Source organism: Carlito syrichta, unplaced genomic scaffold, assembly GCF_000164805.1.
Source record: "Carlito syrichta isolate Samal-C Ts95f unplaced genomic scaffold, Tarsius_syrichta-2.0.1 Scaffold303504, whole genome shotgun sequence".
Taxonomy (NCBI): Eukaryota; Metazoa; Chordata; class Mammalia; order Primates; family Tarsiidae; genus Carlito; species Carlito syrichta.
The window spans coordinates 174,819-198,752 of record NW_007247600.1 but is presented as its reverse complement, the minus strand read 5'-3'; the positions used below and the strand labels follow the sequence as shown (position 1 = coordinate 198,752).

The window sequence follows — 23,934 nt, the reverse complement described above, 5'->3', positions numbered from 1 at the left end:
TGCTGGGCTCAGGAGATCTTTCCACTTCAGCCTTCTCAGTAGCTGTAATGGCAGGCATGTGCCACCACGCTCAGCTAATTTTTTTGATTTATTGTAGAGATGAGATCTCACCATGTTGCCCAGGCTTGTCTTGAATCCTTGGGTTCAGGCAATCCTCTCACTTCAGCCTCTCAAAGTGCTGGGATTACAGGCATGAGCCACCATGCCCAGTTTGCATTAATCTCTTTATCCTTTCTCTTAAATGACAAACTGGATTTGGGGCAGATACTTTATCTTTGTGTTTTGTTTGTGTCTCCCAGGTACTTAGTTTAATGCTGGTCACATAACAGACTTTTACTGGAAAATTGACTTCCAAATAGACTGCCAACAACTTTGCAATATTCCAGTGCACGGTCATGTAAAAAGTGTGAGAATAGGGTTGGGGTTAGGAGTAGCGTAAGGTTAGGAATAGGAGTAGGAGTAGAGTTAGGCCATATTTAGCAAATGGTGCTGGGAAAACTGACTGACCACATGCAGAAAGATAAAACTGGACCCTTACCTATCACCATATACAAAAATTAACTCAAAATAAGTCAAAGACTTAAATGTAAAATCTCAAACTATGAGAATCTTCAAAGAAAACTTAGGGAACACCCTCCTGTACAACAGAGTAGGCAATGAATTTATGGCTAAGTCCTCAAAAGCAAATGAAGCAAAAGCTAAGTTAGACTGGTGGGACCTTATCAGACTGAAGGTTTTTGCACAGTAAAATAAACCATCAAGAGACTAAAGAGACAACCCACAGAATGGGAAAAATATTTGCAAACTATGCATCTGACAAAGGTCTAACATCCAGGATCTACAAGGAACTCAAACAAATTGACAGGAAAGCAACAAACAACTTCATTAAAAAGTGTGCAAAGGACACGAACAGATACTTCTCAAAGGAGTATTTTCAAGCAGCCAACAAACATATGAAGAAATGTTCAGCTTCACTAATCATCAGAGAAATGCAAATACTACCTAGCACTGGTAACCTGGCTATCACTAAAAAGTCAGAAATCAACAGTTGTTGGTGTGACTGGAGAAAAGGGAATTCTTCTATACTGTTGGTGGGAATGTAAGCTAGTTCAGCCTTTGTGGAAAACATTTTCTCAAAGAACTAAAAATTGAACTTCCATATGAACCAGCAATCCCGCTTCTGGAAATATACCCAGAGGAACATACATCATTCTACCAAAAAGACATCTGTACACATGTTTACTGCAGTTCTAGTCACAATAGCAAAAACATGGAACCAACCCAGATGCCCATTGAAAGTGGCCTAGATAGAGAAAATTTGGTACATTTTCACAATGGAATATTACACAACCATAAATAGAAACAAATTATGTTCTTTGCAGTAACATGAATGCAATTGGAGACCATCATACTAAGTGAACCACAGAAACCAAAAAAACTGAATCCTTCATGTTCTCACTTATAAGCAGGTCCTAATCACTAGTTACATGAGCACAAAGGTGGGAATAACAGACACAGGACACGGCAAAAGAAGGGAGTTAGGGAGGAGGTACAGGGGTCACACAACCACACACTGGGTACCAGGTCCACTATTAGTGGGAGAGAGGGCCTGCTAGAAGCCCAGACCTCACCTGCATGCAATTTACTTATGTAGGAAACTCTCATATGTACCCCACAACACTGAGGGAAGAAAGGTAGAGCTATGATTAGGGGTCTGAGTAAGAATAGGGTTAGGAATAGGAGGAGGATTAGTTGTATGGTTGTAATTCTTTGCTGGGCATAGTCCTATCTGCAGGCACATCCCTTTTCAACCTTCCTTCCAAACTCTCAGTGGAGTGCTGTGGGTTAAGGAGGAATTTCATCTCCTTCCCGTGGCATTCTCTCAGCATCCCTTCAATCCTAGGATGCTGGCTGCTGGAAGAGAAGAGTCATTCATTCTCCTTGCTCTGTCAGGATGGTGTGATGAGCATTTTACAGGACATTTTCTTCTCAGTTTTTGGCTATACTATTTCACATTTAACCTTTCCTATTAAAAGTAGAGACTGATTACTCATGTGTACTGAATTTCTGGGGATAAAGTCTGTGTTATATTACTCAATATTTAAATGCTAAAAGTTGTCTTAAAAGATAAATAACATGTGGGCCCTGGCTTATAGTTGTTTGTAGTTTAGCTAAGGAGAAAATATATAAATAATTAGAATTATATGCAGAAAAGGGACTTAGTAAACCTTACTTAAAGAAGTTTTCATAGGGAGTATGCAATATGCAATTTGAACTTTATTTTAATTGTTTAACATGTTTAGCATGACTGCCCTTTAAAGTTCAGTTTTGTTTTGTTTTTTTTTTTTGAATTGGAGTCTCACTCTGTCGCCCAGACTGGAGTGCAGTGGCCGCTCCTGACCACCGCAGCCTCGACCTGCTAGGCTCCAGCGATCCTTCCACTCAGCCTTCCGAGTAGCTGGAACTACAGGCACGCGCTACCATGCCTGGCTAATTTTTTAATTTATTGTAGAGATGAGGTCTCACCAAGTTGCCCAGGCGGGTCTCGAACCCACGGGCTCAGGCAGTTCACTCACCTCAGCCTCCCAAAGCACAGGATTCCAGGCTGAGCCACCGAGCCTGGCTTATAGTTCAGTTTTTGATAGACAAGAGAGTTTTGGTATTTTTGTCACTTTGCTGGATTCTAGCCCTGTTAGGATAATCAAGCTTGTTCTTGTAGCCTCTCAGAATGATTATTTGGAAAATGTGAGCCAATTACTTTAGAAATACAATGATTTGACTTTTCCTTTATATTATTTAGGTAACTCCTTAGAAAGCTGCACAGCCCACCAACATCTGATAAAATCAGGGAATAAGCACAGCAGTCATGTCGTACACTCCAGGAATTGGTGGTGACCCCGCCCAGCTGGCCCAGCGAATCTCTGCCAACATCCAGAAGATCACACAGCGTTGTGAGTTGAGCTTTAAATTGATGTCACTGTTTGTTTCAGTTCTTAACTTGATCTGGTGGAGGTTCATAAAAGGGCATCTCTATTGATTGAGAGAGGGAGGAGTATTCCTCTGAGAACAGATTTTAGAAAGGCTAGAACTCTTTGGAATGATTATAAGAGAATTACATTAGAAGCAATAACACTTACTGCATTTTTGTGTCAAGAACCAGTGCAAGGCACATAATACATTGTGTCATTAATGAAATAAGAGTTTAAAAGAGCAATAGTACTTACATTATTTATATTTGCTTTATAACCATCTGGCTCTAGATGAGATTATGAGACTAGCTGACTCAATCCCATAGGCTCAGAACTGGGGAGCACTATCAAGAGTTTAAGGGGACATATGCTTATTAAAAATAAAATCTGATTGAATATTGGTTAGGTTAATTTTATAAAAGGCAAACATGTAGTACATTATTAAGGAGCAGGGAAAAACTAAGGATAAGAAGTTCTGATGTATTAAGGCAGATATTATGGAAGATAACTACCTGGATTCCCCAGAAATTTTCCTTTGTTTCACTTGCAGACACAGAATATCAGTAGACTGATTTAATGAGCCCTTTCATTAGAAATTATTACTCCTCAGAATATATGTAGAAATAAAAACAAATCGTTGTAGCAGATTTTAGCCTATAGATTTATTTTATGTTGTTTTCGAGTTCTAATCTCAGCTAATCACATACTGTGGATTATTTTTGTCACCCTGCTGTCAGTGTTTGTCCCTCTGGGCATCACCTGAACTCTTTCAGAGTATGTTCACACAGTTTTATTCTTCAACTTACTTCATTAATGCTGCTCTCTTTATTAGAATGCTAATATACTGCTGAAACGTAGTGTTTTCAGATGACCGTACTGTGCTGTTTTATTGAATCATTACCTTCCTAACAGTTACTGCTCTACCCGAGTGATTTACATGAAATGCCAGTATGTTTTGGAGGTAAAGGTAGTAAAATTACATTACAGGTGATTTTTAAGAAGTGTTTCTGTGCATAACCATGTAATGCACCTTATTCTCCTTTGGAAAAATCCTTGGGATTTTTGGCTGTTAGGGGAGCAAAGACGTGATTAGCAGAGAAGTATAGGAATGGTACATCAACGACTGTTCCAGGCTAGGTGTGGTGGCTCACATCTGTAATCCCAGCAGGTTGGGAAGCCAAGGGAGTTTGAACACCAACCTGGGCAACATAGTGAGACCCCACACACACACACAGAAAATTTAAAGAATTAGCCAGGTGTGGTAGTGTGTACCTGTAGTCCCAAGTACTTGGTAGGCTGAGGCAGAAGGATCATTTGAGCCCAGGAGTTTGCGACTGCTGAGAGCTATGATTGTACTGTTACACTCTAGCCTGGGCAACAAGACTCTGTCTCTAAAAAAAAAAAAGAAGACTACTGCAGGGTACCAGTGTGGTCTTTGTCTTGCTCTTCTGGCTTCAGGTCTGCTCTGTTGGTAGCCAAAGAAGAACCTCTCCTTTTCATGGCTCCTCCTATGTTGCTGGTTAGAAATAGCACCACTTTAAGCCAGGCTCGGTGGCTCAGCCTGTAATCCCGCGCTTGGGAGGCTGAGGTGAGTGGATTGCCTGAGCCCGCGGGTTTGAGACCCGCTGGGGCAACTTGGCGAGACCTCATCTCTACAATAAATCAAAAAAATTAGCTGGGCATGGTAGCACGTGCCTGTAGTTCCAGCTACTTGGAAGCCTGAGGCAGAAGGATCGCTGGAGCCCAGCAGGTCGAGGCTGCGGTGGCTGGAAGCGGCCACTGCACTCCAGTCTGGGTGACAGAGTGAGACGCCAACTCAAAAAAATTAAAAAAAAAAAAAAAGAAATACCACCACTTTATCTCAGGTGAATCTAGGTACCTGTGTGAAAATTAAGGGAGCTTATAATTTTAATTTTCATGTGTGGAAAATTAGGACATGTATGCAAGATAGAAGGCCAAGAAGCCTTCCAAAGAATAGGACAGGCATCCTGTGTTGGGAAAGCCAAATGGTGTCAGGAATTTCACGAGAGGATGAACACTGACTGTTCTGTGCCAAAACTGTAGAAGCAGTAAACGCTAGGCAATGTGAAAGATACATGGATTGGGGAGTGTGTATGAACTTGAATCAGAAGAAGAAAAGGGGTAACTTAAATGAGGCTATGCTCCCTAAGAAAAAGATCTGTTGATCCAACTGATGAGAAGTAATGAATTGGCCCAGAGTTGAATAATCATGGCATGGTTGGTCGCTAAGTGTGTGACTGCATCCACGGCAGTCCTGTTGTGTGGGAAGGTGGTGATGAGACCCCCAGCTGTCCACGTGCAGAGCTGCAAAGGAGATGGGACTGCTCAGCCAAGAGAAGATATAGTCACCATCTCCAGATAGTGAATCATTGTCATGTGTAAAACAGAAGCCATGTGTCCTGCATGGACATGGGGCCTTCTTAATGTACAGAAGCCACAGGTAGTCAGACTTCAAGTTGACGAGAAAGGGCTTTTGAATAATCTAAGTTGTGCAGGGAGAATTGCCTCCCTCAGGAAGAGTGAGATCACTGTTTCTAAGTGACCAGAAGCAATTCTGTCTTGGTTCATTCAACAGATGATTTATTGAACACATACTGCTTGCTAGATACTGTTTCATACCATAGGAATCTGACAGTAAACAGAATCTAAGTTCCTGCTCTCATGTAGTTTACAGTGTAGTATGGAGAAGCAGCATTAATAATAATAATAAGCAACATACTTTCTTATAAAGAAGAAAACAGTAAGTTATGTGAGAGTGAGTGATGGGGGAAGCTATCTTGGCTTGGATGGTCCTTGGATGAGGATGGGGAAGGACTGGTAGTGAGAACATTCAGGAAAAGAGCATTTCGGGCAGAAGGAATAGCTAGGATTACAAATCCCAAAGCAGTTCAGACTTGAGGTGTTCAGAAAATAGAGACAGGAAAAAAACCCATGTGACTGAAGCCTAGCATTTGGACAGAAGTGGCAGGAGAGGAAATCAGGGGCCACAGGTCATCTGGGCTTTACAGGCTGCAGGGAGGTGAGATGTCATTCTAAAAAAGACCTTGGAAATCACTGGATGTGTTTGAGCAAAGAAGACACCATCGGAGCTGCACTTTGAAAAGATTCCTTTGGCTACCACCTAGAACCATAGACAAAGGAGCAGTAGCAAGGGAATATGTTGGTCATCACAGAGGTTTGGGGTATAAGAGGTAATCAATTGTATGAAACCTGTATGAAGCCATATATATATATATATATATATATATATACACACACACACATATATATATTATTATTATTATTATTAATTTTGAGTTGGTGTCTCACTCTGTCGCCCAGACTGGAGTGCAGTGGCTGCTCCCGGCCACCACAGCCTCGACCTGCTGGGCTCTGGCGATCCTTCCACCTCAGCCTTCCAAGTAGCTGGAACTACAGGCATGTGCTACCATGCCCGGCTGATTCTTTGATTTATTGTAGAGATGAGGTCTTGCTGCCCAGGTGGGTCTCGAACCCGTGGGCTCAGGCAATCCACTCACCTCAGCCTCCCAAAGGCGCGAGATTACAGGCTGAGCCACCGAGCCCGGCTGAAGCCTTATATATTAAGTGTGATGAATTATGTGAAATGTAATGAAACTATAACCTCATATATTAAGTATGCTGAAACTGTGTGCTGTAACCTCTCCCCTAACACTTAGTAATTCTTGGAAACCCTGGAAAAAACACCCACTTGGAAGCCCCAAGTGGCTATGTTAAATAAGTTAACTAGCTTTTTCTGCTTCTGTAACCCCCACTGGCAGTGTGTGAGTGTTGTGCGATAAACCCCTTTCACATTCTGACGGGCTTTTCTCTGTTTGAATTGTGGCGGGCAAGCCCCTCTTCTGACGGGCTTTGTGTTGTTCGAATTTGAATTATAACGGCCTTGTAAATTAGGTGGGCTTTTGCCTATTTAAGAATGATCCCTGCTGCAGTATGGGGCCCTCTCCTAGAGACCTGTGAGTCTGGTGGGTGGCCCTGGCCAGTCGAACCTGGCTAATAAACCTCTTTCTTGGTAAATTGTGTGTTGGTGCCGTGAATCAAACACTCAGACCCCACATCATTTGGTGCATTGGCCGGGAAGTGAGTGCTTGACACAGTCCTTTATGCCTACTGGCCTTGTGAGCCTGCTAAGCTGTAGACTCGTAACGTTTGTTAACACGGGAGCAGCTGGCTGTTGAATGGGCCTAGAATGGACTCTGAGGCAGCCAACTACCGGGCGGGCACCGTGTTCGCCATCCCTGGCAGACTCACAATGCCTCTGGAGTCCTCAGAGAGGTAAGCCAGGTTCCTGTTCTGTATGTGTGCACGTCTGTTTGGACTTCCAGGAAAGCTGGACGCAGCGTTACTTCCTGAGTCCAGGGTCCTGGTGAGACGTCACCAGGATCCCCTGTTTTGGGTCTGCCCTCAGGCAATCAGGCCGGTCCTTGTCTTTGTCTCGTTGTGCTTTATGTTCGTAACTGTCATGTCTTCTATTGCTCTTCTTGTTGTTGATGTCATGGGGCAGTCAGGCTCTCGGCCAAACACCCCCCTAGAACTGGTCTTGCATCATTTTAATGATTTCCAAAATGCTGTGCAGCAAACAGGAAACCAGGTATTTAGAAATAAGTTAACTACTCTCTGTTCTTCTGAATGACCAAATCTTGCAAACAGTAATTGACCATCAGAAGGAACTTTTAACCCCTCAGCAATAGAAAAAGTTCAACGGATCATCTACTGATGCCACCAGGACCAGATCCCATACTTCACTGCTTGGTACTACCTCGTCCTATGGCAACCATCCTAGATGAGAAAGGCTGAATCTAACCCTCTTCATGTTTTAGTCTTACAGGAAACTACTAAAGTTTCCAGTCCTCCCACCTCCAGTCCTCCCACCTCCACCAGAGAATGACGAGACTCCACCACCATATCCTGCGACAGGACAGGGATAGGAAGAACGAAAAATCTTTAGTCCAGCACATACCAGGAGTGGTTCCTCTTACCAGCCCCTCTACCCCACTCTCTCTCTGCCTCCCGTGGAGGGCCCCACAGCCCCCCACCAACCAACAAGTCCGGACTCAACCTCCAGGATCTTGGGGGAAACCCCGGTCATCCTCTGTCTGCGGCAAGCCACGGGGGTAAATGTGGAGGGGATGGAAGCCCAGCCTTTCATGGTCTATGTCCCTTTTTCTACCAGTGATTTGTACAATTGGAAATAACAAAATACGCCATTCACTGAAAAACCCCAAAGCCTTATTTCTCTCTTTGAAACTATTTTCTATACACACCAGCCTACATGGGATGACTGCCAGCAGCTTCTCCAGGTCCTCTTCACTGCGGAAGAAAGGGAGTGAATTTGGCAGGAGGCAAGAAAGCTAATCCTGGGAACTGATGGCTGACCAACTGAACTTGCACGTCTGGAATATATCTTCCCCTCTGACAGGCCGGACTGGGACCCCAACACTGATCACAGTAGGGAGTGTCTCACCACCTACTGCCAGACTCTAATGAGGGGTTTCCAGGCTGCCGCAAGGCACCCTACAAATCTGTCTAAGGTAAGTGAGGTTACTCAGAAACCACAGGAATCTCCCACCGCTTTTCTGGAGTGCCTCTTGGAGGCTTATCAGACATATACTCTGATAGACCCAGAAGCCCCAGAAAATAGGAGGGCATTGGTCATAGCCTTTATCTCCCAGTTGGCCCCTGATACCAGAAAGAAACTACAGAAAATTGAAGGGTTTAAAGGAAAACGTTTGTCAGAATTAATCAAGGTAGCCCAAAAAGTTTATAATAACAAAGATTCTTCTAAGAATAAACAGGCAAAAAAAACTAGCTATAGTAATGGTTGCAGCTTTGGAAGAGACTTGACTGACGCAACGGACAGGGAAATGTGGAGAAAAGGGTACCGGAAGAAAAATCCCCTTAGACAAGAACCAGTGCACCTTTTACAAGAAAAGGGGACATTGAAAAAAGGACTGCCCAATCAGGCCAAGAAAATGTCACCCTACCTCAGAACCACAACAACCAACTCCAGTGCTCTAGTTAGGATCTGACTGACGGAGCCAGGGCTCTATTAATACCCCACTGGAGCCCAGGACCAAACTTATGGTAGGGGGTAACCCTGTCCACCTCTTGGTGGACAGGGGGGCAGAACATTCAGTTCTCAAGAAATATAATGGTCCTCTCCAAAATAAGTATACTCTGGTACGGCGGCAACTGGGACTCAACTAACCCCTGGACCCCTGAAAGAACTGTGAATCTAGAAAAAAATGAAGTAACTCACTCTTTCCTGGTAATACCTTACTGCCCATACCCGCTCTTGGGGCGAAACCTTCTGCATAAACTCAAAATAAAGATAGGGTTTCAGGAAACTACAGCGACAGTGAATTTAAAAAAACCAACCAAGATCCTCGTAACAGTGCCTCTCTGAGACGAGTATCTTTTGGCAGAAGGTAAGCCACCTCTGTCACTTAAGCCGGATTCAGAGCTCCTAACCCAGCTGCGGCATGAGCTCCCCGGTGTCTGGGCCGAAACTAACCCACTGGGGCTGGCAAGTCACCGCCCCCCAGTGATGGTGCAACTAAAAAGTCAGGCAAGCGCCATCTGGGTTCATCAGTACCCTATATCCCAAGAAACACAAAAAGTCATAGCTAGGTATATCCGCCGCCTCCAGGAGGCTGGTATTCTGGCAACCTGTCAATCACCTTGGAACACACCGTTGCTCCCATTATAAAAAGCTGGTACGAGGGTCTTATCCTCCAGTGCAGAACCTCCGGGAAGTCAACAAACAAGTGGAGGACATCCACCCAACAGTCCCAAATCCATACACTCTCTTAGCTGAGCTTCCTTCTGAACGACAGGTCTACACTGTTTTAGATCTCAAAGATGCCTTTTTCAGCATCCCGTGTCCGTGCGAGATGACAAGGGATGCTGAACTCCTGTTCACCTTTGAATGGAGCCAACTCCTGTTCACATTTGAATGGACAGACCTGGAGAGCCAACTCCTGTTCATCTTTGAATGGACAGACCTGGAGACGGAACGACATGGCCAACTCGCATGGACACGGCTCTCACAAGGATTTAAGAACTCTCCCACGTTGTTCAGTGAAGCCCTCCAAAAAGACCTGCTGTTCTTCTGGAGGAGCAACCCTCAGGTAACCATGTTACAGTATGTAGATGACCTGCTCATTGCTGCCAAGACAAATAAAAACTGTCTACAGGCCACCAGAAATCTCCTGAAGGAATTGGAAATACTGGGATACCAAGTGTCAGCGAAAAAGCCCAACTCTGCACTATTGCAACTACCTACCTTGGGTACGTCCTTCAGGAAGGTAAAAGAGCTCTATCAAGTCAGTGTGTCCGGGCTGTGGTCAACATCCCGGTCCCGGGAACAAAAAAACAGGTCAGGAAATTCCTGGGAGCAGCAGGATACTGCAGGCTCTGAATTCCACGATTCGCTGAAATTGCTAAGCCCTTATGTGAACTCACTAAGGGCCCCCCCAAAAAAAAAATTCCAGTGGACCCCAGAGGGGGAAAAAGCCTTCCAAACCTTAAAGAAAGCCTTAATTTCAGCTCCAGCATTGGCCCTACCAGATCTTGAGAAGCCTTTCCACCTCTTTGTAGATGAGAACCAGAGAGTCGTCCAGGGGGTCCTAACCCCCAAACTCGGGCCTTGGAATAGGCCAGTGGCATACTTATCAAGGAAGACCCAGTTGCGGCAGGATGGCCAGCCTGCCTACGAAGCATTGCAGCTGTGACTATGCTGATAAAAGACTCAGACAAGTTAACACTAGGACAGGACCTAACTGTCACAGCCACACATGCAATAGAAGCCCTTCTCCGAGGGGCCCCAGCTAAATGGATTTCCAACGCCCGACTCACCCATTATCAGGCTTTACTTCTCAGTCAGCCACGCATTAGGTTTCTGCATACTGCCAGCCTAAACCCTGCTACCTTGCTGCCGGCAGGGACACGTGGCACCCATGACTGCATCAAACCAGAAGCCATGCCCAAACCTAACGGACCTTCCCTGGCCAGAACCAGACTTAACCCTCTACACGGACGGTAGTAGCTTTATGGGAAATGGAACCAGGTACACGGGGGCAGCAGTGGTAACACTACAGAACACAATATGGGCCGAACCCCTTCCCTGAAAAACCTCAGCCCAAAAGGCAGAATTAATCACCCAAACTAAAGCCCTAAAAGCAGGTGCAAAAAAGACTGTTAACATTTATACTAATAGCAGGTATGCCTTTACAACTGTGCATGTACATGGAACAATCTACAAGGAAAACTATGAAAAACAGGAAAAAAATTCTAAATCTCTTGGCGGCAGTTTGGACCCCAACAAAGGTAACTGTTATACGCTGCCCAGGCCACCAGCAGGGGAACTCAAATAAGGTGGTTGGCAACAGGAAAGCAAATCAAACGACCAAAAAGATGACCCGCTGCTGCGCTGTCTGCCTGCTGACACTTCCTTCCCTGGTACTATATGAGCCGCTGGTTTACACAGAGGAAAATTTCTGTGCAGCACAAAAACTGAATGCGACCACGAAGCCAAATGGATGGATACAACTCCAAGATGAAAGGACCTTCCTTCCCCAAGTCCTGGGACGCAAGCTCTTACAACAACTTCACAGACACTCATCTGGGAAAAACCAAACTAACTGAGAAGAAGTTCCACTTGCCCCATCTAGACCAGCTGGCCCAAGAACTCGTCCAAAACTGCATACCGTGCCAGCAAACTAACGCCACTAAGGTCAGTGTATCCACCCAAGGGACCCGACACCGGGGATTAACCCCTGGGAGACATTGGGAAATAGATTTTACAGAGGTAAGGCCAGGACAATATGGATATAAATACTTGTTAATCTTGGTAAACTCTTTCTCAGGATGGGTTAAAGCATTTCCTATGAAAGCGGAAACTGCATCTGTACCAGTTAAAAAACGTTTAACCAACGTCATCCCAAGATATGGTCTTCCTATCTCAATAGAATAAGATAATGGTCTGGCCTTTGTCTCCAAACTTACGGAAGGTATAACAAAGCCTCTAGGAATAAATTGGAAATTGCACTGTACGTATCATCCTCAAAGTTCAGGACAGGTAAAAAAAATGAATCTAACACTTAAGGATACCTTAACCAAATTAACCCTAAAGACCCACAAGAAATGGGTGACGTTCCTTCCATATGCCCTCCTAAAGACAAGATACACCCCCTACATCAAGGGCCTAACCCCCTTTAAAATCCTTTTCGGGCGACCCCCGCCACTACTTCCAACAGTAGACTTAGAAAAAGTACTAAAACTGTCTAACCATAATTTACTTGTCACTATAGTCACTTCAAAAAGTACAAAACTCAGTGTCCAAGACCATGCGAGCCATCTTCCAGAAACTGGGTCTGGTAAATGCTCACCCATACCAACCCAGAAACCAAGTATGGGTCAAATGGCACAAAACCGAGGCTCTAACCGCAAAATGGAAAGACCACACGTGGTAATCTTAACTACCTCAACGGCAGTGAAGGTCAGTGGTGTCTGTCCCTGAATCCATCATTCCCAACTAAAAAAGACAGAACCCCCCCACCAAGACCAGCGAGAAAACACCGATGAAATGGAAAGTCATCAAGCCAGCCGCCAAAAAAAAAACCCACTAAAAATAAGACTTTCGCGTGCCCTGATTTCCTAGGTCCATCATGTAACTGGAGGCACCTGTGTCCCGTCCTCTCAGGGGGGGCCCGTAGCCCTCCTTATTCTTTTAAACCTTCCCCATTATAAAATTCATCATCAGTATGCCCCAGGAAAATATTCCTGGGACCTAACAAATGCAAAAACTAGAACTATAATCTCTCATTGTGGAAATGGGCAGCCAGTCTTTAACTTTGACCTTGTGAATTATGACCTAGTTTAACATGGGAATGTAGTGCTAACAATTTAGAAACAGAAAAACAGCTTACAGAGTGGAACTGCTATGCCTACCCAGCTACTGACCCCGATCGCTACCACCAGTCGCAGCAGTTCGACTGTGTGTCATGGAACTGTGTAACTATAGCCACCTGGGGAATTAACAAGGACCCCTACATAAGCCTTCATAAACAGAAACCTGTTTCCCCTTGCAAGCAAATTAGAACTTGCAATCCACTAAAAATTACTGTTCTGCAACAGGACAAATGGCAGTCAGGAAAAACATAGGAATTCAAATTGGATGCCTTGGCAGCGGATCCCGGAATGAAATTCACTATACAGAAAAAGGTTATACCCCATGTCAATACCCCTGTGTGTCCTAACTGTAATTTCTCCCTGCCAATGCCCCGGGCTCCTGAACCCACTCAGAAAAAATCTGAGTCAGCCAATTCTACCCAGGTGACTATAATTACTACAAAGCCTAGAAAGCCAAATGTTGCTCTCCCCATTATCCTACCCGGAAGTGTAAGTCACTTCCTTCCCATGTTGTCAGCAGTTCACCAGCTTGCTAACGCTATAATCCCTGACTTGGCAAGGGACTGTTGGTTATGCCTAGACCCTCATCCCCCATATTACGTAGAATTAACTGCCAATTCCTCAATAGGTAATACTGAGAAACACATACACATTCTCAACTATACCACTGCTCACTTTTGGGGATTATGTCCTTGGGGCGAAGATCCAACTCTCATCTTGGGAAATCTCCAAGGCCAAGGAACCTGCCTCCATACTTCATCCTATAATATAAATACAAGAAGCCTGCACGGCCAAGGAACCTGCCTCCGTACTTCGTCCTATAATATAAATACCAAGAAGCCTGCACGGCCTCTACTAAAATAAATGTCTCCCAGTTTAGCACTCCTGTGAGCCTCTATATGACTGTTGCTCCCCCCACTACCTGGTTTGCCTGCACATGAGGCATAACTCCGTGTGTTGCCATAGAGCTCCTCCAAGACAGTTCAGAACTTTGCATCCTAGTACACATTTTACCCCAAGTATATATTGTTAAAGGGCCTGCAGGGCGGGAGCAACTTGAACTCCTAACCCCTCCCCGGACTAAATGAGTCCCTGTCTTGGTGCCCCTCCTTGTAGGGTTAGGAATTGCAGGATCAACGGCTTTAGATGCAGCAGCCCTAACTGTAAAAAACCAAAATCTTAAAAAACTAAGCATACATGTTAACACAGATCTCCAAAATCTTGAAACTAGCATATCCCAGCTAGAACAACAGATAAACTCATTAACTAAAGTAGTACTCCAAAATAAAAGGCTGAACCTCCTCTTCATAAAAAAAAAAAAAAAAAAAAAAAGAACTATGCATGGCACTAAAAGAAACTTGTCACTTTTATGCCAACAAATCAAAAATATTCTGAGAAACTCTTGCCCTAGTCAAAGAAAGTATTAAACATAAAAGGTCAAAAATACAGGCCTCAAAAAACTGGTATCAGTCCTTATTTTCCTGGTCTCCTTGACTCACAACCTTGGTCTCAACCATCACAGGACCTCTACACTTAGTTCTAATATGTGTGACCATAGGGACGTACATAACTAAATTACATAAAGCACAGGTTAGCTCCCACAAACTTAATAATACTAAGAACCCAAGCCAGGCCCTATACGAAAAGTCAACAATTTAACTCTAGGAACAGCTCAAAGGGGAGAAATGTAAGAGGTAATGAATTGTATGAAATCTGTATGAAGCCTTAAATATGAAGTGTGATGAATTATGTGAAATGTAATGAAACTATAACCTCATATAGTAAGTATGCTGAAACTGTGTGCTGTAACCTCTCCCCTAAAACTTAGTAATTCTTGGAAACCCTGGAAAAAATGCCCTACTTGGAAGCCCCAAGTGGCTATGTTAAATAAGTTAACCAGCTTTTTCTGCTTCTGTAACCTGCTGGCAGTGTGTGTGTTGTGCCATAAGCCCCTTTCACATTCTGACAGGCTTTTCTCTGTTTGAATTGTGGCCAGCAAGCCCCTCTTCTGGCAGGCTTTGTGTTGTTTGAATTTGAATTATAATGGCCTTGTAAATTAGGTGGGCTTTTGTCTATTTAAGAGGGCCCCTGCCACAGTGTGGGGCCCTCTCCTAGAGACCTGTGAGTGTGGTGGGTGACTCTGGCCAGTCGAACCTGGCTAATAAACCTCTCTCTTGGTAAGTTGTGTGTCGGTGCCGTGAATCAAACGCTCAGACCCCACATCAGGGGCAAGAGATGTTGGCTTGTGCGTGGTGATAGCCGTGGAATGGAGAGAAGCAGTGGGTGCGTTTGGAGGCAGAGCCAGAGGACTTGCTGATGGATGTGGGTGGGAGTGGGAGGGAAAAGGAGTTGAAGATGATAGCGGCAGGTGTGTTTGAGACAGGAAGGAAGACTGTTCAGGACTAGCAGAGAGAGTTGTTTTGGCCAAGTAAATTTTGAGATAACTTGTAGACATCTAAGTGGAGATCTCAGACATCTAGTTTAGATTCACGAATTTGGAATTCAGGTAATCTTCAAAAGATAAATATTGTATAAACCATAGGTGTAAAATAGTCACAGAAGAGTGAGTAGAGTTAAGAGAAGAGGACTGGGGCATTAAAAAATTGTCTGAGGAAGGGAGAAAACAGAATCAAGAATCTGAGACGGAGTTACCTGTTAGGTAAAACAAATCAAGATGTGATAGAGTTCTAGAAATCAAGCAAAGAATGTTTCAAGAATGAGTGAGGCATCATCTGTAGCTAATGCTGCTGAGAAACTGAGTAAGAGAAAAGAGGGAATTAGACTTGGTAAGCTGCTGACCTTGAAAAGAGTAATCTCGTATCCGTATTCCAAGTGTAGATAAATGGGAGAAGGGAAAGGTAATGAACTACTCTTTCAATCCTAAAGAGACTTTCCAGACTTCTACTAACCTGTGCTTATGTTATTGACCACATGGTTATGCCTCACTGCCAGGAAGGCTGAAAACATCTTTTAGCTAATTCAGTGTACTTACTAAAATTGGGGATTGCTCTATTGGAGAAGGAAGGGCGAGAGGATCAGTCCTTAGTAGACAACTAACAGACTCTGCCATGGAGGTAGAAAGAGGGTTAAAGAAAGGGTTACATTTTCAACTACAAAAGGGACATTCTAGTGAGAGTATAATTGCAACAGAAACGTCTTGGAAGGTGAGAAGGGCTGGGGACTAGACCACTAGTAAGTGGGTTCCCTGTTCACCTGCTCTACAGAGGCGAGGCTGAGAGTGGTGGGCAAAAATGGGGGAGATCCTGGGTGGGTCTGTTTTTAACTGAAGTATGAAGCAAAGTCATCAGGTGGAGCGTGGGAGGGAGTGCTGTCAGAAATTGATGGAAAGAAGAGAAGTGAATGACTTACAGTTTTGACAACTGAGAGAATGAACCTACTGGGAAAGTAAAGAAGAAAGTTTGGCGAGTTGTATTTGAGATGTGGAGTTGTAAATTTAGTGAAACCTGTTATCATTGTGTAGTTTTCTAATTCTGGGTTTAGGTAGAGTAATTTATTGTTAAAAATCTAACCTGCCATGGGTATGTGTTACTGATAAGGATTATGCAGGAATCACATGAAGTGAAAGGCAGAAGTGTGAAATTTCGGTTCACTTTTTCCCCCATCTGATGATGCTAATAATACTGGGTGTGATTGAATAAAAATGGTACTTTGTACCACATTTGGGTGGTTCTTATCACACTATGTTTACATCTTTTGAAATGGTGTCAGTACAAATTATCTGATTTTACAAAAGAAATTTGAAGAGAGGATGCTGTAATTAAAGTAATATGTAGTTCGAATATGGGCATTTGTTCAACTAAAGCTAAAATCTTCCTGAATATTGCAGTGGGAAAGTTTATGTTCACATTAGTTTTGATCAGGTAAATAAAAACTTATAAAATACTGAATTGTATGGTTTAGTTTGTAACAAAAAGGAAAAGCACAGTCAAAAAGATTTTTGATTATTGGAGGAATCCAAGAGTAACAAGTAATAAGACTGGAATTTTTTTTTTTACTAGTATTATATATAGCAGTTCTGTTTTGTGAAGGATAGGTTAGATGAAACAACATGTTTTTAAACTTGTTTGTTTTTTAATTCGGGAGGTACACATGCGTATTCATTACACGGACATATTATATAATGGTGGGGATTGGGCCTCAGGTGGCCCATTTCCTCAGATGGTGAACATTGTGCTCCGTAGTTAGTTTCTGAACCCTAGCTCCCCTCCCTCTTACTGGTGTTCCAGTGTCTGTTACTTCCATCTTTGTGACCATTTAGCTCCCACATATAAGCGAGAGCATGTGGTGTTTGGTTTTCTGTCCCTGAGTCAGTTCACTTAGGGTGGTGATCTCCGCCTCCATCCAGGTTGCTTTTTTTATGGCTGCATCATATTCTGTGGTGCGTATATACCACATTTTTCATTATCCATTGATTGGCTAATAGGCATTAGGTTGATTCCACATCTTTGCAGTTGTGAATTGTGCTGCAGTGAACATGCGGGTGCAGGCATCTTTTTTAATATAGTGACTTCTGTTCCTTAGGGTAGATACCTAGAAGTGGGATTACTGGATCAACTGGTGGATCCACTTTTAGTTCTCTGTGTAATCTCTACACTGCTTTCCATAGAGGTTGTACTAATTTACATTCTCACCAACAGTGTATAAATGTTCCCTTTTCTCTGCTTCCAGGCCAGCATCTATTGTTTTTTAATAATGACCTTCTGACTCGTGTAAGGTGATATCTAATTGTGGTTTTAATTTGCATTTCCCTGACAGTTAGTGATGTTGGGCATATTTTCATATGTTTGTTGGCTATTATGTATATCTTATTATTTTGAGGAATGTTCTCTATTCCTATTTTGCCGAGGGTTTTTATAGTGAAGAGATGCTGGATTTTATCAAATACTTCTGTGTCTACTGAAATAATCATATGATTTTTGCTTTTAATTCTGTTTATGTAATAGATCACGTTTATTGACTTACATTTGTTGAACCATTCTTGCATCCCTGGGATCCGACTCATTTAGTCATGGTGTACCTTTTTTTTTTTTTTTTTAATTCAGTTTGCTAATATTTTGTTGAGGATTTTTGCATCTATGTTTATAAGGGATATTGGTCTGTAGTTTTCTTTTTTCATTGTGTCTTTTCCTGGCTTTGATATCAGAGTGATACTGGTCTCGTGGACTGAGTTAGGGAGGATTCCCTTCTCTTCAATCTTGTGAAACAGCTTCAGTAAAATTGGTACCAGTTCTTTGAAGGTCTGGTAGAATTCAGTTGTGAATCTTTCAGGCCCTGACCTCTTTTTTGTTGTTGGGAAACCTCTAGTTACTGTTTCAGTCTTGCTGCTTGTTATTGGTCTGTTCAGAATTTCTAGTTCTTCCTGATTCAAGGTTGGGGATTATTTGTTTGCAAAAATTAATCCATTTCCTCTAGATTGTCTAGTTTATTTGCATAGATCTGTTCATAATAGTCTCTGACAAACTTTTGAATTTCCATCAATAGTAATGTCTTTTTCATTTTTGATTGAACTAATTTGAGTCTTCTCTCTTCGATTCTTAATTAATCTAGCTAACGGTCTATGAGTTTTATCTTTTCAAAGAACGGACTTTTTGTTTTGTTGATCCTTTGCATTCTTTAAAATTTAAATTTCATTTAGTTCAGTTCTAATCTTCGTTATTTCTTCTGCTAGCCTTGAGTTTGGTTCATGCTTTACCAGTTCCTTGAGGTGTGATGTTAGGTTGTCAATATGTGCTCTTTCAGTTTTATTAATGTAAGCCTCAAGCACTATAAATTTTCCTCTGAGCACAACTTTGACTGTGTCCCAGAGGTTTTGGACTTGTTTTGTTGTTGTCATTTGTTTTAAGGAATTTTAAAATTTCCATCTTGATTTCATTGTTGAGCTGAGGATCATTCAGGGTAATGCTGTTGTGCAGAGCTGGCACAGAAGTGACAGGTTGCTGTGGCCACGTGTCCCACTTGTTCTTGCCTTGGCCTCAGGCAATCTGTATCTGAATGTCAAGGTGCAGCAGGCCTCAGGGCCTCAGGTATTCTCAGGCAACGTGCTCAGCCAGGAACTGTCTGCAGCTAAGGAGCTTGCCCTTGGGGCCCTTCCCTCCCAAGCTGGCTGAAAAGCAGCCCTTCACCCTTTGAGGGTTAAGCAGCCCTTCACCCTTTGAGGGAAATGGCTGTTGGTACTGGTCAAGGTTTTTTTCCTGTACCACTCCATGGCAGAGCACAACTGTGGGGAAGACAGTTTCCCTTGATGGGCTGGGGATTCCACAAGACCCAAGGAGCCCTGCATGTTCATGACGGGAGCACAAAACCCATGAATTCCTGTCACTCATCTTCCTCACTGTGTCTGAATTCCTCACTTTCCCACTGTGTTCAGCTGTGATGGACTGTGTCATGCAGGAAAGACTCTTCACAGTTCCAGCCCAGGTTGGTGGATTTGTTTTCTTCTTTGCTCTAAGTGGTTATTATCACTCCTTTGGAAACTCATCAGGAGTGCTGCTGGGATCGTTCCTCTCTGGGTGCTGATTTACTCTGTAGGAGAAACTCGCTCTAGCTGTCTCGTGTCAGCCATCTTAATTCAGAATCTTAAGTTGTTTCTTTGTTAAACTACTTTTTGTTATAGATAATCTGTAGTCTTATGAATTCTCTTCATAATAGAAAACACTTAAACCATATTGTAATATAATTATATTAAACAAAATATTGAAATATTGTAAATGCTTACATGTAAAATGTAGTAGAATATAATTGTATTTAAATTATACAACTTTTTAAGTATAAGTTTAATAGGCATAGCAAACTAGAATTTGATGACAGATTTCTCCTTAAGGCATTTAAAATGATGAAGAGCACATTTTTATCAAACGGGAGAAAGTGTCTGTTGACTCCGTAACAGATGGCAAGGCCTGTGTGCCACCCGTCTTCCGTCCTCTGCCCACGGCGTAGACAGTGCTCTCTGTGGCTGGCCTCGCACGGCCTCCAGTCTGCTTCAACCCAGTGCTCCCGGCAGCCATTCCCAGAAGACTGGAGTTGGCATGCAAATAAAGCTGTTTGTTGTGCCGGATCCAGGAGTCCATCATGCATCTAAGAAATGCTTAGATTTAGTTCTCAAACTTTGGGTTGAGATGTTCAAAAGGAACATTCTTATTAGCAGCATCTGGGAATAAGATATGCAGCCATTTACCTTCTGTCGTCCCTCTGTTTTTTCTATTAGACAAACTCCTACCTGTGATGTATAATATAAGCATGAGCAAGCCTTCGTGGGTTGAAATGACTGATCCTGTTGTATAATATTACCTATAAATAGGTAAACCAAAGTAGGGTATTTTCACAGGGGCCTTGCCCAGACACACCAATGTAAAAAAAATCTTCAGAACACACAGAGAGAATTAGTGTTTCTAAAACAAGCAGAATAAATATATTGAAATTCATTGTATAAGTAGAGTTTTTCCCCAAACTTTTAAAAAATAGAAGTATAATGTATATATTGAGTAGTACACAATTTATTAGTATATAGCTCAATGAATTATCTGCCACAATACCACACATGTCAAGAAATAAAATATTACCAGTCCTGTAAAATCCTTATTGGGCTTACACCTTTCCATGCCCTTCAAAGATAACCAGTATTCTGACTTTTAATATCACTGAGTCATTTTTCTGGTTTTGTTTTGTTTTTAAAATATATCTGATAGAATCAAGGAATATATTTTGTGTTGGACTTCTTACATTATATTTGTGGGATTCCTCTGTGTAGCTGCAGTTCATTGGTTTTTATTACTGTATAGTATTTCATATTTAAACATACTACAATTTATTTATTTTTACTGTTGCTGGACATTTGGAATGTTTCCATGTTTTTATTTTGCTTTTTTTTTCTCTATTGTGAATGGTGCTTCTCTGCACATTCTGTTTTTTGTTTTGTTTTGTTTTGTTTTTTTGAGTCAGAGTCTGTCACCCAGGCTGAAGTGCAGTGGCACAGCTATCCTTCCATCTCAGCCTCCCAAGTAGGTGGGACTGTAGGCATTTAACATCATTTCCAGCTAATTCTTTTATTTATTGTAGAGAGGAGGTCTCTCCACGTTGCCCAGGCTATTCTTGAGACCCTGGGCTCAGGAAATCCTCTCACCTCCATCTCCCAAAGTGCTGGGATTACAGGTGTGAACTATCTGTACATTCTTGTATGTTCTTTTGTGAGGTGTATGTACCAAAGAATTGGGTTGTTGGGTCACAGGATATGTGTATGTTCAGCTTTTGTAAGTACAGCTAGCTAGTTCCTAAAATGCTTGTACCAGGTTATACTCCCAATGTATCAGAGGTTGCATTGCTCAAAATCCTTGCCAACACTTGGCATTTACAACTTTTAAATTTTATCCATTTTAGCCGTTGTTTTATCTCATTGTGGTTTAATTAGCAATTTCCTGATTAGAATCAGAGGTTAGAGAATATAGCTGAGTTAGGAAAATAATTGAGATAATAGGAAACATTTCTAATCAGGCCGGCCATATGTGTATGCTTGTTCATTTCCTACAATCAGATCCAAATAGCAGTGTGACCTTGAGTAAGCTGTCTAAACTTTCCAGGACATGGTTTTCTTGTGGGCTGGATGATGACCTCTTTCAAATTAAACTGGCTATAATTTTTTTTTTTTTTTTGGAGTTGGAGTTGGAGTCTCACTCTGTCACCCAGACTGGAGTGCAGTAGCCACTCCTGGCCACTGCAGCCTCGACCTGCTGGGCTTCGGCAATCCTTCCGCCTCAGCCTTCCAAGTAGCTGGAACTACAGGAGCGCTACCACACCTGGCTAATTTTTTGATTTATTGTAGAGATGAGGTCTCACCAAGTTGCCCAGGCAGGTTTCGAACCCGCAGGCTCAGGCAATTCACTCACCTTGGCCTCCCAAAGCACAAGATTACAGGCTGAGCCACTGAGCCTGGCTACTTTTTTTTTTCTCAAGTCAGAGTCTCACTCTGTCACCCAGACTGGAGGGCAATGACATGCTCACGGCCACCCCAGCATCGACCCGCTGGGCTGCAGCATCGACCTGCTAGGCTGCAACATTGACCTGCTGGGCTGCAGCGATCCTTACTCCTCAGCCTTTCAACTACCCAGAACTACAGGTGTGCACTACCACGCCCAGCTAATTTTTTATTTATTGTAGAGACGAGGTTTCGCCAAGTTGCCCAGGCTGTTCTCAAACATGTAGGCTCAGGCAGTCCACTTGCCTTGGCCTCCCAAAGTGCTGGGATGACAGGCTGAGCCACCGAGCCCGGCCTCAACAGGCTGTAATTCTAACTAAAGTTTTAAAGAGTCCTGAAGCCACAACTAACATAGGTAGGATTATCATTTGTGTTATTAAGAGACCAATTGCCATTCCTGGATCCATAATGCATGCTTATCAAATGCCATAGAAGCAGCCAGTCACAAGACCAGCTAGAGTTCCACTAAGACTTTTGTATTATTTCTGTGTGTATTCTACTTATCAGAATTTATGAGGCAGAAGTTTCTGCTAAAATACACATCGTGTGTGTGTGTGTGTGTGTGTGTGTGTGTGTGTGTGTGTGTGTGTACACCAGAATATGTGGGAAGGCAGAGAACTTTCTAAGGCGGCATGAAGTATGAACTTAAGCTCATGTTATAAATGCTAAGAGAAGGTGACTGAAAAATATTTTTGTTGAATCTTCATTTGTTTCACTTTTTATCATCTGTCTCTTACAGATTAAGGCTGTTAGTTTAACACAGACTTGTTTGGAACTGAAAAAAACACTAGTGATTTCTCTGTGTTATAACTAGCTGCCCCTGCTGTGAGTGTACTTTTCTTGTTTCTCAAGAAGGATGATTATGTGACGTTTGTCCCCATAAGGTTCTTATAACTTTGAGGTGAAATAATAGGTCTCTATAAAAATGTGAACCCATTTGTTACTTGTGAGAATGAAAACAGTTCCTTTAATTAGTTAGGATCTGGTGAAGAGGGGGCTTGTTTTTGCATCTTAACACACGACTGCACAAAAGGGAAGCTAGTATCATCAACTTCTCTTTTTTGGTGCCAGGGCAAGCTTTTCTAATTTAAAAAGGAGCTCCAGTCCTGAGGAGATAATGCATTTACTGGAACCATATATTTACTCAGGAATTGAGATGATGTCTTATAATTCTGGGGCAATCTGTTGGTAGACTGAGAAGGCAGTTTATAGAGGAAAAGGGGTTGAAAACCTCCTTTCTTTCCTAAAATGCTGTTTGAAATGGTTATTTCTGAGGTCACCATCACACATGTGAAAATATTTGGTTGTTTTTTTTTTTTCCTTGCCTCGAGGAGAAAAACTTTAGTAGTTTTGATTTCATTGTGATTTTCTTTATGTCATAAAACAGAGATAGGTTTACAAATTAATATCTTATTCAAGGAAATTTTAACAGAGAGCAACAACTTTACCTCTCTCCAGTGACTTTTCCTACAGAACTGACCATGGGTGTTGGCTATGAGGAACATGAGAGAACTGTTTGTTTTGTGAATTGAACATTTAAACTGTGGCTCCAGAGTGCTTCAGGGAGCTTTGCTCCTCATTGCTCCTGTGTGACCCATCCACATGCCTCTGCCTTGAACGTGGACTCTTACTCTTGGTTCCAACCCCACACCCTGATAGTGGCTGTTTTCATTCCCTGTGTTCAATCCAAGCACAAAGCCTCTTGGTTCTACCTGCCCAATATGTCCATTTCTCTCTGTATCTATTACCAACCAAGTTCAAGCCCCTGCAGTTTCTTTCGATGACTGCAGCCTCCAGATGATTTTCTGTGCTTCCGTTCCTGCCTTTTTCAGTCTTCCCCACAAATAGCCAAAGCGAACTGGTAAAACTATTAATCAGATCCTGTCATCCTACAGCTTAAAATGCAGCTGTGACATCTGTTGCTCTTACCGTCAAATATAAATCCTGCCATGCCCCTCAGTGCCCCCCAAGACCTGATTCCTGCCCTGCTTGTCACCTACCACTCTTTTCGTGGTGCCACCACAG

General features: G+C 42.7%; 1 protein-coding gene across 2 annotated transcripts in view; it reads left to right on the top strand.

The window, feature by feature from the left end:
- The window catches only part of STX7 (syntaxin 7), a 61,429-nt gene that overhangs the window by 6,433 nt on the left and 31,062 nt on the right, over positions 1-23,934 (top strand). For both annotated transcript variants that reach the window (XM_008058594.2, XM_021712627.1), the window contains exon 2: positions 2,801-2,951. In XM_008058594.2, the coding sequence (XP_008056785.1) occupies positions 2,867-2,951 (85 nt within the window). In that variant the 5' untranslated portion in view covers positions 2,801-2,866. The remainder of the gene's footprint in view (positions 1-2,800; positions 2,952-23,934) is intronic.